The sequence below is a fragment of the Lytechinus variegatus genome, chromosome 9, assembly GCF_018143015.1.
Source record: "Lytechinus variegatus isolate NC3 chromosome 9, Lvar_3.0, whole genome shotgun sequence".
In the NCBI taxonomy this organism is placed as follows: Eukaryota; Metazoa; Echinodermata; class Echinoidea; order Temnopleuroida; family Toxopneustidae; genus Lytechinus; species Lytechinus variegatus.
This window is the reverse complement of record NC_054748.1, coordinates 6,373,307-6,389,203: the sequence shown is the minus strand read 5'-3', so window position 1 is coordinate 6,389,203 and position 15,897 is coordinate 6,373,307. Positions and strand designations below refer to the sequence as shown.

General features: G+C 37.7%; 1 protein-coding gene across 1 annotated transcript; it reads left to right on the top strand.

Moving 5' to 3' along the window:
• Positions 1–7,479: 7,479 nt before the first annotated feature.
• LOC121421251 lies at positions 7,480–14,276 on the top strand. The gene is made up of 2 exons (XM_041615912.1): positions 7,480–8,181; positions 13,425–14,276. The coding sequence occupies exons 1-2, from the start codon at positions 7,747–7,749 to the stop codon at positions 14,274–14,276; spliced, it is 1,287 nt and encodes a 428-aa protein (XP_041471846.1). The 5' UTR covers positions 7,480–7,746.
• The last annotated feature ends 1,621 nt before the right edge of the window (positions 14,277–15,897 follow it).

Genomic DNA, 15,897 nt, shown 5'->3' with positions numbered 1-15,897 from the left:
TGACATATGCTTCTTTTTTCATGACTTTTTAAAGTGATAGCTCCATTTCAAGGTCTGAATTAAAAATCAGAAAGCGCTTGGCGCTCGCATTAGATGACTATATTGGGATAATACAGTTCAGTTGCAAAAGGGGTTAGATTTATTTTTCATCAAATTAGATTTTTTTGTTTCAATGTATAGATCATCATCTATAACATGATACTAAAGAAATTCTAATATTCACATTAAAACGTGAATAAAAGTGGCAAAAAAATCACTTTTTATTCAAATTCTATTCAAAAGAGATTGGAATCATTTCAGTTTGCTTCCATAAGCTATTAGGTCTACAACGATATCCTTTAACAAAAATCATATAGATTTTTTTCTCGTAATGGTCCAGTATGAACCTAACCCCTTTTGCAACCAAACTCTTCATATATGTACTTATGAATTCAGGAAAAGGAATCCTTATAGTCCTTAAAATGCCCCTGGTCGATATATATATATATATATATATATAGGTTGGACTGGCAAAACTACCATTTTTCCATCGGGGCTTCGCCCCTCGGGAAAAATACTACTTGCCAGACCAACCTCGGATAAATAATTCCACTCTACTCTCTCAAAGCCTGATATATTTGTTTGCTATTTTTTGTCACACAAGTCAACCATTTTTTCTTCTACCCCCTGTTACAACCGATAATGTCGCACCAACGCATAATGTCGCAGCAACGCATAATGTCTCAGTCAACGCATGTCGTAGTTTTTCTAACGCATATTGTCACATGTCGCAACGCATAATGTCGCAGCAAATTGTCAACGCATAATGTCACATGTCGCAACGCATAATGTCACAGCTGTGTTTCCTTCAGGACTCGAGCTACAGATAAGATATAAAATATGCTTTTACTTAGCATGCTTAGTATTTTGAGACACGAGAAAGAGAATGAAATTATTTGGAAATCAGGATTACTCTTTGTATGGATATTTATCGGTTTATTGCCATTTCGTCTACTACCTTTTTCCCACTATCGCATGGTCTGATATCATTTCGTCTACCATTAGTTAGTCAACTATCAACATAGTCCAATAACCATTTCGTCTAATTACCATCTCGTCTAATAGCCAGTTGGTCTAATAGCCGTTTTTTATATTATCATTTAGTCTAATTGTATTTTTTCAATTGGTCCAATATCCATTTTGTACATTATCATTATCTATTACCTTTTGGTCTAATAGCCAATTGGTCTAATAACCACTTGGTGTACTCTCATTTTCGTCCATGTTCCATTTGGTCTAACTTCAGTTGGTTCGCTATCACTTTGTCTAAACCCATTTCGGCTAACAATCATTTGGTATCGTTGCCATGGGTCCAATCACCAATAGGTCCAATCACCCGTTCTAGGACAATTACCCCCCCCCCGACAATCACCCTTCCGGACAAGCACCCCCTGAAAATTTTACCCCCCGAGGACAATTACCCCCCGGACAATTACCCCCTATACAACTACCCCCAAGGACAATTACCCCCTGAGGACAGTTATCCCCCGGACAACTACCCCCTATACAACTACCCCCAAGGACAATTACCCCCTGAGGACAGTTATCCCCCGGACAACTACCCCCTAGGACAATTACCCCCGGACAACTACCCCCCGGACAAACACCCCCTGGACAATTACCCCCGGATAATTACCCCCTTGGCAACTATCCCGATGACAATTACCCCCGGACAACTACCCCCGGACAATTACCCCTTTAATAGGAAAAATACCCCCCCCCCGAGGACAATCACCTCCGGATAATTACCCCAAAGGAAAATTACCACCGGGAACAATTACCCTGCCCCGGGGACAATAACCCCCTAGACAAAGGGAGTGCACAGAGTCATACAACGGTCGTACGTTTGACGTAAGAAGTACTCAAGGCATTCTCGAGTATCTCGGAATCAAACGAACGCAGTAGCGTAAAAAAAGCCGTGAAAAGTGAACTCCATCTGCAAATCCTTACGAAACCCAGAATTCTATCATAATTTTTATGTCACGGTAGCACAAGATCATCAACACCTTGTAATTTTACTATTTAGGGCCTAAATGGTAAAATTACAAGGTGTTCTTGTGTATATTATCTTTGCATATTTTTTTTTTGCTTACTGTATTAAGTTATAAACTAAAGCCACATCTTAATCTGGAATGTGCACCAATTGTTTCATAATTCTTAGCTTCTTGTTAGATGAATTGTTTTAAAATAACAGGTTTATAGGTCCTACTTGTCAGTGGTAGTGTTGATTGTTGCGTTACCGACTTTCAATATTTCTACCTGTGAAGGTGTCTTTTTAACGTTTTATCTATTTGCCTGATTTTTTCCTGAAATTAAACCCCAAATAAATAAAGAAAAAATCAGATCAGTTGGAATCAGAGAAATTAGGCATTTGTGATTATTATGTCTAATCGTGTCCTTTCATGAATGTTCAATTGTTCTATGAAAACTTAGTATGAGGGCCAGTTTACACATTTTCTGATGTATATAATGCGTAGCTCTATAGCGCAAGCCCCCAGAAGGCATTGCTAAACAAAAAAAGGAAGAAAAAAGGTGGAAAAGGAAGAAAAAAATAAAAAGAAGAAAATGAGAGAGAGATGGAAAAAGGGAGAAAGAGCAGTATAAGAAAGATATTAACAGAAGATAAAGTAGAAAATATATTGAAAACCTGTGTCACCGACCAAGACTTACAATGGTTCACGCCCGGGGGGGGGGGGGCACTCAGTATATAATGTGCCGCGGAGGGGACCCCCATTTTTACACTCAAATTTCCGTTCCAAGGCGTAGTATCTTTGTCTTATTGAGAAAAAAGAAGAAAGAAAGCCGCTCCAAAGCTTGGCATAATTTTTTGTTACGCTGTTCCGGTCGCATGATCTGCTACAATAAGCTGCAATTTGGTGAAATGCGGCCGTAGAGCGCTGTCCGACCAACGCCTCTGCGCGAGCGCACCCGGCGACCGAGCCGCCGGGCAAGCTGCATCATGCACGCATGCCCGTTCCATAGGGATGCATACGCACTCACATGCTGGCGATCGTTCCAAGGTTTTTTTGTCTCGCCCGCGGCACACCCCTACCACTGTTTTGGTCGAGTGCCTACCCCCTGGGGATCACGCTTGATTCTAACATCGATGCCAGAGAGGTGGGGGGAGTTTTCCGGGGGTAATTGTTCAGGGGTAACTGTCTGGGGAATCATTGTCCTCGGGGGCAATTGCTGGGGGGGGGGGGCGGAGTAATCGTTCGGAGGTAATTGTCTGGGGAATAATTGTCCTCAGGGGGTAATTGTCCGGGGGTAATTGTCCCAGGTGGCTAATTGTCAAGGGGTAGTTGTCCGGAAGGTGATTGTCTGAGTGGTAATTGTCCTCGAACCGGTGATTGGACCTATTGGTGATTTTGACCCATGGCAACGGTACCAAATGATGTTAGCCGAAATGGGTTTAGACAAAGTGATAGCGATCCAACTGAAGTTAGACCAAATGAAACATGGACGAAAATGAGAGTACACCAAGTGGTTATTAGACCAAAAGGTATTAGACGTAAAGATAATGGACGAAGTGGATATTTATGGATCAATTGGAAAATACAATTAGACTAAATGATAATAAACAAAAGGGGTATTAGAATACTGGAACTGTGCTTTGGAAGATCTCGTCTGTACGCAAGATTATTCGTTTTGCGTATCGACCGGTCGTAAAGAAGCACGCATATATTCTAACAGTGGAGTTGAGAAACCATCCATTCGCGTGGATGACAATGGCCATAATCTCAGACTCTATAGTAGTCCATTAGATGATATCATCATTACTAACTATGGCAAAAAAGTCTACATGTATGACCCTACAGGATCTCCCAAAGGCACTTTTCAAGCAAGAGACCCGATTGGTCAGGCATTTATCACCAAGCATGCCAAGTCGGGTTTGATCGTCACGAGTAGCAGAGCCCCCGCTGAAACTTATCCAACCAAGGTGACGGTCGATCGTCATCATGGCGGCGTTCATGGTAATGATGTTTACGCATATGAGCGGGGTCACTCCCTGCTTGCAACTGTGGATGGGCGCGCGTTTCCGTTTTACACCCTGGCGAAGGCAATCTCCGCAAAACTAGCTAAAAAGCGACTAGCATGACTAGTGAAGTTTGTGTATATTATCAACTGGGCCCGAGATGTAAAAGTCCGCACTGAAGCTATCTGCAGAACATGTGAAAAATGCATCTTCAACACGAATTGCTGGTGAGGAAATTTGCCCTCTCACTGTCATGGAAGGAGAAAAACATATCCGTTGTGGGTATGACATTGCATTCTTACATGAGTAGGCTGGGGTAGGATGTAAAATAGACCTTTGTTTATTGTTAGATGAAAGAAAAGCAATTAGAGTATTGTATTTAATAAAAATATCATAACCATTATAAAATAAAATTGAAGAAAATGGAGATATCCGCTATAAAACTGGCGGTGCTTTTTATCAGGAACACCTGATAAGCATGTTCAGTGGCGTACCGTGGGTCAAGGCATTGGGGGGCACCAGCAAAAATTTCGGGTCACTTAGGGAGCGCGCGAAGCGCGCTCAGTTGTCAGGTATACTGACCTAATAGAGATATTTTAAGGACATGCAGTGCCATCAAACGAATATGTATCTCACTGATTAAATAATGCGAGCGCGAAGCGCGAGCTGAAAATTTTTGATATTGGGGGCTAAAAATTGACATTATAAGCAAATTGTTTTGTGATCATGATACTTAACTGTCTCGTTAAACAAACAATGCCAGCGGGAAGCGCGAGCTAAAATTTTTGTATATACTGACCCTAAACAAGGAAATTTTAAGGATTATATTTTAGAATCCATTAAGAGTATAAATATCTCACCATAGTCATCTAATGCTAGTGCCATCCTTTGCTGATGTTGTTAGAATTACATCTAAACACAGTCATGGAGCACCTTTTGTAGTCATGTAATCATGATTATCATACGTATCTTACTAATCAAATACTGCAAGCGCGAGCTGAAAATTTAGGAAATATAGACCTGAAGAGGGGCATTGTAAGGGTTGTTTGTAGGAATTCTCTAAGACCCTACGTATTTGACTAAGCAAATGATGCGAGCGCGAAGCGCGAGCTGAAATTTTTGTATATATTGACCCCAAACATGGATATTTTAAGGACTATAGTTACGAATCCATTAAGTCAGAGTATATATATCTCATCATAGTAATCTAATGCGAGTGCCAAGCGCTTGCTGATTTTGTTAGAATTACATCTAAACACATGGAGCACTTTTTGAAGTCATTGTAATCATGATTATCATACGCATCTCACTAATGAAACACTGCGAGCGCGAAGCGCGAGCTAAATTTTTTGATATTCAGATCAGAAAAATTGACATTTTAAGGACTGATTTCAGGAGTTCATGAAGAGCAGAAATCTCACCAATCCACTAGTAATGCGAACATTTGCACGGACAGGAAATGTTTTATATCAAGACCTTAAAATAGGGCAATAACTTTCAGTAGTCATGAAAAAGAAGAATATATCACTACTTAAAACAATAATGACTCTAATTGCGAGGAAATATATTATTTTGTTGTATATTGATTTGAAAACCGGAGGCTTTAGTACAGCAGTTTTATATATCTCGTTAAAAAGTCTATGTGAGCACCAGGAACAATGAAGACACAATTAAGCAAATAAAGTTGTGAAAAAATGCTTCTTATGTTATATAACATAATATAACACTATGATAAACAACAATTTCTTCTTTCCCCCACTATACGTTTCTCTTCCTTTTTCCCTCTTTTTCTCCTTTTCCCCGTTTTTTTTTGCCAGCCGATGGGGGGGGGGGGGGGGGGGCACGTGCCCCCCCCCCATGCCCCCCGTAGTTACGCCACTGAGCATGTTATCAGGTCTGTCCGTCTTACCGTAAATGTTACTGCAATGACAGTGATTGGATCTTTTACCACAGTGATTTTTTAAAAAGTTTTATTGGGTTTTCATAATTTTTTGTAACAAATCACATATAATCAATAAAAGTAATTAAAAATATAACAGAATAAACAAATAAGAGAAGAAAAAGGGCAGCATACACATTATTAGTTTACATTCGAAAAAAGTACAGCTTATCTACAGATATACTTGATAAACATTAAGTAAAATCAGTCACTTTGTCTCTTCTATGTATTCGTCATCCCCTATAGTATAGTAAAGGCAATAAAGTGACAACAGATGGATTAAAATTAAGTGATTCACCTATTATTAAAGATTAACAAAATTCCCTCCTCGGAAGGCATATTAAGATTTTCTTCAGTAACAAAAATTGATGATATGATATCTTACAACTTAAATCTCCATTTCCGAAAATTTATAAGTTTATTATTTTTCTTGGCAACACGATCATGACGATATTCAATATCCTTGTTATTACCTCAGTGAATGAGGTTGCTGGAAGCATCATGTTTTCCTGTTTCTTGTTTGTGCACGTTTGTCTGTCCGTCTGTTATAAGTTCTCATTATCGCGACAACAGCTATATTGATAAACTAGGAACTTCGTAATTTGTCATCTGATTTTGACAAAATTTACAGCATTTGCTCTGTGAATATTACTCTATTAAAATAGAAATAGTTTCAACCTGGACGTTCCGTTTAAGGGGAAACTAACTGGACAATACTCTTGATGATTTTGTTGATAATAAATTGCTACAAGTAGTTTTTACTTTATTTTGTAGTGGTGATAATTAGTTTAGTACTTTATTTTCATTAGCATCATTCTTATATGCCTTACTTAGTTTGTTGTCAATATTATCATGATTACTATTTTTATTATCACTATCATTTATTATTATCATTATTATTGTTATTAGCGTCATTGTTATGAACAGAGGTAGTAGTAGCAGTAGCAGTAGTAGTAGTAGCAGCAGCAGTAGTAGTAGTAGCAGCAGTAGTAGTAGTAGTAGTAGTAGTAGAAGTAGTAGTAGTAGTCTAGTAGTAGCAGATATAGTATAGTAGTAGGCCTATATTCATCGTTTAGAATCATTTTGAAACACTGGACGTCTACATGCTGTAGATTTTCCTTCGTTTTGTACTATCGCAGTGGCTGTGCAGATTGCATGCGGTGCAGTTGTACTGTTATGACTTGCATATCTATCCAGCGACGTGTGTAGACTCTTCACTAATCGCTTCATAGCTATTTTACGGAGATTTGCCTTCGCCAGGGTGTAAAACGGAAACGCGCATCCGGGCCCTACATGATAGACGCCTGGTATTGAGCACAACACATGCTTTGATCACCCCCCCCCCCCCTCTTCCCGATCGTTGGTTAACAGGAAGACTGAGACAGCCAAAAACAACTTTTTCTCCCCGAACCAATCCATTATTCACGTTAAATGTGCTTTCTTTTGTTGGTGGAAAAACCCGCTTCTATTTTTTTACCATGACGTTGTGGCAATAACATTGATGATCTACACAATCAGGCCATGAACTCTTTACCATTGTTATTTGATCAAAATTTACAATTGAATCGAAGCAGCGCAGTCATTTTGTTCAAGCCTGGCGCACATAATCAATAAATAAACCTTACCGACTGGTAGATTTTTCATGCTACACGCTACATTATCATGATTGTGAACGCCATCGTTGTTACGATATTGATATTGTTATGATATTAGGTCTACGAACTTCATGACTTTCTTTTTGTTTCTTTTGTACTCTTGAGTCATTGCCACTTTGGAACTCAACCAGGTCAATATGGCTGAGAAAGCTGAAACCTCAAGCCCTCCACAAAGCTTGAAATGTCCACTTTGCTTGGACATCTTCGTCGATGCAGCCGTTCTTCCGACATGTGGGCACACTTTCTGTCGGAAGTGCATAAAGAAACACGAACAGGCCCATCCAAATGATTATCACATGGAGTGCCCTGTTTGCAGGAAGGTATCCATGTTTACTTCTTCAAAACGTTCTGATGACTTCCCCGCTAATGTAACGGTGAACGGATTTATAGACGACTACAACAATGACCACCGTTGTAAGAGTGAAATACGACTAGAATGCACTAATGATAGACAATACGGGGGTATGATGCCTTTTTGTGAAACCTGCAAAACTTTCTTGTGTGGGAAGTGTCTGAAGAAGCATCAAGAGATGTCTTTTCTTTTTGGAGGTCATGAGATTGAACATAAGAAGGTTAGTATTGGCAATTCTTTTGAGAAATACTGCATAATCTATATATAAAAGAAGTCTGAAAAATATATAGATAAAAAAAATTTCGTGAAAATTTGGGAGAATTGAGGTCCATTTTAACTCAGCGGCGTAACTACGGGGGACACGGACGCACGTTCCCCCTGCCCCACCCCTACTAATCGGCTGGCAAAAAAGGGGGACAAGAGAAAAAGGAGACGAAAGAGGGGAATAATATATTTGCTATCTTTGGATAATTTGAGGAAACATAATGTGATTAGGGCTTTTTTATTGATTGATAACGTATTTACAAAATTTCATTTAAAAATTTCAACACAGTTATAGAGTATCGCAAATTATAATATTACATTTTGAAATGAAAGAGAAACCTTCTGAGAAGCTAAGATTGTTAATGAGGGTTTCCTTCAATAAATATTAATGCAAGATCAAAATATGCAAGTTCAAAATATGTATAATATACAAATCATATCTTTCTTGTAGAAATTAAATGTAAATCCTTGTAATATATATATATATATATATATATATATTGAATGATATTCTCACGAGTAAAAGATAACAAAGGCTGAATAATATTACAAGATATGACCAAAAAATGTAAAGGACACACGAAACAAAAAGTTACAAAAACAGGACGTGACAGGACGGTACAAGAACAAGGCGAGACAAAAACTATACAAAAACAAGACATACAAAATCGTACAAGAACGGACAAACTGGAAAAAATCCCAAACAAACAAAGGACCAAAACGAGTAAAAGAAAACGAACAAATTAACAAAGAAAACACAGCCGAACAGGTAGATAGAATGAAAAGAGACAGAGACAGAAAAAGAAGCGAAATGAAGGGAGAGAGAGGGGGGGGGGGAGAGAATGTGGATAAACAGAAGATCTTCAAGATATCCAAATAGGATGAATAATTGGAGCGTTATTAGTGATTTTTTTTCAAAAAAATGCTCTATTGAAACTATGAATTCTAGGCTATGACTTCGTAAAGCTTGTGAAAGTGAGTTCCAAACTTTGATCCAAGAAGATATGAACAGTTTGTTTGTTAATAATGTCCTTGCAGGGTGGTGATGAATATTGATGTTTCGTGTAAACATGAAATAAAATGCGTCTGGTAGTTCATCTCTACTAGGCTGTACACAAATGATCCTACATTATACTGGTAAAGATCATGTATCTTTAAGAATACCATGAGTTTGTAAAAGAACATTCGTGTGTGCCCGATAATAGGAATAGCAAATAAAGCGCAATGTTTTTCTTTTTCTGGAGTAGTAAAAGTCGATTCAAATGAATTACAACATACACCCCCCATGCAATAATACAAATTTCAAATGCTGGAGGATCAGCGTCGAGTGCAAATTTAATAAAGCGAGTGGGGAAGAAGAACTTTATTCATACTTCCATCACTCACTATTTCTTTTGTTTTTTTATTGCTTGAATAATACGATATTTCAATTTTTACAGATTTGACAATAAGGACCAACTTAACTTAACCATAAATTGTTAAAATATTGGTAATTCCACATGTTTGTCATAGGTGGATCCAGGGGGGCCCGGCCCCCCTCCCCTATTGGCGGAGCAAAAAAAAAGAAAAAGAAGGGAAAAGAGAGGAGAAAAGAAGGAAGGCAAGCATAAGAGGAGGAAGATGAGTGAATAAAATACGATGAGGTGAAGACTTGGAAAATAACAAAATATTTCATGTTGGGATATAAAATTTTCGCTCGCGCTTCGCGCTCTCATTGCCTTTTAGGTGATATCTTGCTCAATATGGACCTTAAAAAATCAAATTTTGAAGTCAATATGAAAATATTTCAGCTGGGAAATTGAACTTTCATTATTTTGTTTTATTTACAACTTGATTTTTTAAAAGTGTAAAAAAATATGTTTTATGGTCTGAATATTAACAATTTCTGCTTGCGCTGCGCGCTTGCAAAATTTGATTTGTCAGGTACCTATTATTTTCTTGTATTTCATAAAGTTCTCAAAATATCCCTATTTAGGTCAGATTTTCAAAACGTATCAGCTACCGCTGCACGCTCGCATTTTGATTAGTGAGTTGTGTATATCTCAATATTAATTCTAAAACAAACTACTTAAAATCACCATTAGATGACAATTAATCATAAATTTCTGCTTTCGATTTGCGCTCGCATTGATAGATATTAAACTCATGCATCTTATGCATAATTACAAAAGTGCTTTAAATGTCCAGTTTTCAGGCCATAATATTAATAGATTTCGCGCTCTCATGCTTAGGAAGAGAAATAGGAAGATATTCATCATTTTCTTATGATGACATAATGTCCTTATAGAATATCCCGGTCCTATGTCACAACTCAAAGTAACAATGATGAAAAGTATCAGCTCTGTTCACCTTACAGTTTTTCTACAAAGTGTTTGCAATACAGAGCTTAAAGTGACCCCTTTGCAGATCGGAATATCATATATTTTTAGCTCGCGCTTTGCGCTCGCTTTATTGATTTTCATGATAAAAAAAGGTATTCAAAATACCCAAATTCTAGGTCGAAATCTGAAACACACATTTATTCAGATACGCAGCTTCTCCATTTAAATAATTATCCAGTTTTAGATCACAATATAAAAAATTGTCTGCTCGCGCTTTGTGCTCGCATTATTAATGTATGAAAATTTCCAATAACTTAACCTTTTCATGATTTACAAAACATGAATAGAGTGTCCAGAATTTTTCCGCTCGCGCTTCGCTCTCGCATCAGTAATGTTAAGTTTTTGTCTTATCCTTTCCACGATTACAAAAAGTGCTTAAAATTTCCATTTTTCAGGTAGAAATGTCAAAAGTTTTCAGCTCGCGCTTCGCGCTCGCAATATTTGAATGTTGAAATATGTAACGTCTTCATGGCTAAGTTCAAGCAGTCCATAACAGGTACGTTTTTGATCAGCTCAAAACGTATATAAAAATTTTCCGCTCGCGCTCTGCGCTCGCATTAATAATGTAAGGAAGATCCCTACTTCCTCATCCTTTTCATGATTTACAAAACTTGAATAGAGTGTCTCGTTCAGTAGTTCTAAATCTCGATTTTTTTTGCTCGGGCTTCCCGCTCGCACCAATCGTTTAGTTATATACCTATTCTGTTAAGTACAAAAATTGCTTAGAATTTCAATTCCTTGGGTAAAAATGTCAAAAAATTTCAGCTCGCGCTTCGCGCTCGCATTATTTGATTTATTAAAATATGTAACGTCTTCATGGCTAACTGCAAGCAAGTCCATAACAGTACCCTTTCCATCACTTCATTTCTGCTCGCGCTTCACGTTCGTAATAATTATTCACTTGCATACACATCTTTTTTCAGGATAACAAAGATTGCCCAGAATGTTCAAAACTTTAGGAAAAAGCACATAAGATTTCCCCCAAAAAATAGCTCGCGCTTCGCGCTCGCATTATATAAATAAGGATTATGGTATTATATATGTTTATTCATAAGAATAAAGCTAAGAAGTGACTAATAGGACTACCCCTTTAAAGACTTTTTCCAGAAGAAGAAGAAGAAACCAAAAATCCCGGCAAATACCATATTCGAGTGGCCGATCAGAGAAAATATGGCTGAAAAAAAATTCCGCCCCCCCCCCCTATTGGCGAAGGCTGGATCCACCCCTGTGTTCAGGGAGAAATGAAACTTTGTTTCACTTGACAAGGACGAGAAAGTTAGAATATTTCATATTTCATATAATAAAATACAAAAGAAATAGTGAGTGGATGACGTCATCAGTGTGCCAATTTGCATACCGACCAGGATGTGCATATAACTGTTTTGTGAAATTAAGCAAAACTTTAAAATGTCTTAACTTTCTTATTTTACATCCAATTGTGATGAAATTTTCAGTGTTTTGCTTGTTGAATTTTTCATCTTTTTTCACATCAACTATTTGTTGGGATGGACTTGACGTTTAAGTGTCCAGCGTCTCTGTGCTCTTCATGAATTTCAACAAACAGTCCTTAAAATATCCCTTTAACAATTCTTAATACAAGAAAATTTCAACTTTGCAGCTCGTCATTATTATAAAAAAATTCTTAAATTTCCTGTATTTCGGCTTAATTCTTAAAAAAAAGAAAACGAAAGAAAAAGAAATGGCACGCGCTCGCGTTTGCACTGACCAGTTGACCATGATGAGATAAAGTTGATCTTGTCCCTTTTCAGTTCTGAATATAACAATAATAATAATGATAATAATAATAATTATGATGATGATGCTAATAATCATACTACTTCTTACTTCTACGACGCTATTTCCATAAGGCCCAGAGAGCTGACATTGAAAATACTAGAAAACTACGTAAGAAATAGGTTTTTAACGTTTATTTCTTAAAATTCATATTGATGGAGACAGTCTTATTATTAGGGGTAGTATTTTGATGTTGTTTAACAAATTTTCGGCATTACTCCTATTTGTTTAAGATCAGTATGCTAGATCTGTAATGAAAATCATAAGATCAGTATGCTCGATCTGTATGAAAATCATAAATCATAAGTCAGAAAAAATTGGAACCAGTGGGATTCGAACCTGCCATCTACTGCTTTCCGGGCAGCGACTCAACCACCAGGCTATTCTGGTTCACGGCTAAGCCACGATGAACTGGAATTCAAATACCCTTGATCCTCTTCTTTCTGACACATTATTATTCAAATGCCGTCCGCCGTGGACAATAGATAGTAAATTAAGAGGCTTTTATAGGAGGAAATTATAATTTGTTTAACAAATTTTCGGCATTACTCCTATTTGTTTAAGATTTTGATGTTGTCACAATAAAAAGTTCTATCAACAGTTATATCACATTTTCAGGTGTTGATACTAGACATTTCAGAAACTACTCAAAATTTCCTGTACATGTATTTAATCCCAAATATAAAATATAATTAATACATTAGTTAACCGTGATGGGAAAAGATGCTCTTCATGATTTGCTATGAAGAGACCTTTATTTTTTTCAGGTCTCAATATTAAAAAAATACCTAGTTGACCGTGATGAGATACTGCTGTAGTAATGAATGTAATCCATAATATACTCTATGCTACATTACCTACAAAGTATACTCCGATTGGTTTTCTTAATGGATTTAAAATAAATCAACGATTAATATGACAAAAGAATGATATCAATACTTGACAAGAATGATATCAATGTCTCATACCTACTTGATTCTTGAACACGTTTATTTTCATTCAATATTTTGGTTCATTTTTACAGAAGAGATTCCAGCCTACAGATGATCCCGTTCTTGACTTCAGGAGCATCTCATTATCAAATCCCAAGTTAGAAGTCATTCGGTGCGTAGATCTAAGGGCAATAATGAGTGGAATGACCAAGTACTCTGATAATAGGGTGGGTATCGGATATGGAGATGTAAATGGTATAGATATCATTGATTCAGCTGGTAGAACGCAACCATACCGGAACATACCAAGTGACTGGGGCTATGGGGATCTTGTCTTTCTCGAAGGCATGTCACTATGCGTAACGACGGGAACAGGAGATGACGAGAAATACATACGTGTATACTCTTCCAAAGGATCTGAGAAACCACCCACCCGCTTTACAGGCTCTGGCGTTCTCGGCCTAAACAGAGGCACATCAGATGACATCATCGTTACTCTCGAAGAAATTTTTTTTTATATTTTTGACCCTATGAGAACAACTCTCAAAAATTTTGTTCTAACAAGACCCAAAACCTGTCATGCATCTGCCAGCAGCTCTGGTTTGATCATCGTAAGTTCATGTTATTTCTCTCCAAGCGTAGTGACGGTCTATGACAAGGATGGGAATTCTGGTGAGTCTCTACAAGCTCCAGAGGATGTCCAGCTGTATGCTGCCGTGGATAAGCAGGACAGGGTGTATGTAGCAAGTGCTATGAAGAATGGTGAATTGGTGATCAGGCTCTATGACATTGATGGTCTAAACCTGAAGAAAAGAGTCGAATTTCAAGCGCTCAATTTGAAAGAGATGGATCCAACCTGGAGTTACCTGGTTTCCCTCTCACATGAAATGCTTGCATTTGCTAGTGGGCTTAAGTTATATTTTATCGAAGTACCACTGGAATAGCATGTACCTCGTTCCCATTTAATCCAAAATCAATTGAACGGAATGGTCTACATTATTGCGAATAATGGGACCATACCTGCCCACTTCCACGGATAGTGTCTTACTAATTGATTATTAGTCCCCCCAAAGAGCTCGGTAACTTCATCACTGCATTGCATTTTCTTTCTCTACTCCTCTCCCTCCGCCTAGTCTGCAGGCATAGACCCTGATTGGAACTTTGATCAGCAAATGTGATCGTCTCCATGCAAAGACTAGCACATACAAAATTTGCAGTACACAAGGCATGAGTAGACTGCACATTGAGACCCTCGCCTCAACTCCAATGATAGGTTTGCACAGCAGATTACCCTCCACGCCCCCCCACCCCTCTCTCTGTCTACCATTTCTCCCCTCTCTTTCAGTCTCTCCCCATCTGTCTATCCCCACTCTCTCATATCTCTCCCTTTGATATGCTTTTTATCTCCCTTTACTCCCGTTCTCTCTCTCGTATATTCTGCTTGCTATGAATAGACACAGACGCCCGTGTGGTGTAGATTTGACAAGAAAAGTAACAAAATGATTTTTTTTCACAAAAGGTCCTGTTTGTAAAAGATGATGTCGTCGTCGATAACTCTTTACGCTCTATATGCCTACATAAATTTCAATAATATAACAAGCATTTTATATTTTTTATTGTAATGTTATGCGATTTTGAGCTGATGCGAAACATCAAGCAAAAGTAATTAGAACCTGTATAGAAAAAAATATTTAATTAATATCACATTGGTGTTAACATTGAGTGCAATGTCTTATATAGTTGCACATATCAAATCGGGTCAGATTTCAAGGCCATACTTTCAAGATGTCTATCATTAATTTTTTGTGTTCAATATTTAACTACTCTCTTCTACCACTACAAAATTTGACACAACTGATAAATCTCGTAATTACATATAGACTGCCAGAGGCGTTCCACTTGTATAATGTCCTCCTAACTTTGAAAGTATATGGAACTAGTTTATGAAAATCAGATAAACGTATTGGTGTATCACTGCAGATAGTACCCGAGTTTTAGGTCCCATGACCGAGGTCAAATGTCTTTAGGGTCAACAACCTTGGCCATGTTGGGGGTATTTGTCGGATTGTCATCATAACTTACCAGTTTCATGGATCTTGTTAGAGGAAATTGGATATAAGAGCAATCAAGTATCCCTGAATATTCTGTGCGAAATTGAGGTCACATGACTAAGGTAAAAGGTCATTTAGGGTCAACAAATATGGTAATGTTGGTTGTATTTGTCATAGTTTAAAAGTTTATGGGTCTACACGCACTTTATGAAACATCTTAGGTGGCATGATCAGATCATGGTCAAAGGTCATTTCGGGTCAACAAGTATACTATTATTTTCATATGATTGTGTTCTTTTGTGAATTGTTAAATAGCTGTTTTCAAAGTGAGCACTACTGCTATATTGAATCGAGTATGGTGAGACTACCACATATCGACCACCTCTTTTGAAACCGACCACCTTGCGCGCGTTAAAATTATCGCGTATTTTAATACAAACGACACGCGCGGGAGAGTAGGCGCAGTGTTTCTTAGAAACGGTAAGAATCGATTTTACGAGAAAAAAGGAACAAA

Coding starts and splice junctions, on each gene's coding strand:
- LOC121421251 (XM_041615912.1), top strand. CDS start 7,747: ATGGCTGAGAAAGCTGAAACCTCAAGCCCTCCACAAAGCTTGAAATGT. Junction 8,182..13,424: donor ATGAGATTGAACATAAGAAG/GTTAGTATTGGC, acceptor TCATTTTTACAG/AAGAGATTCCAGCCTACAGA.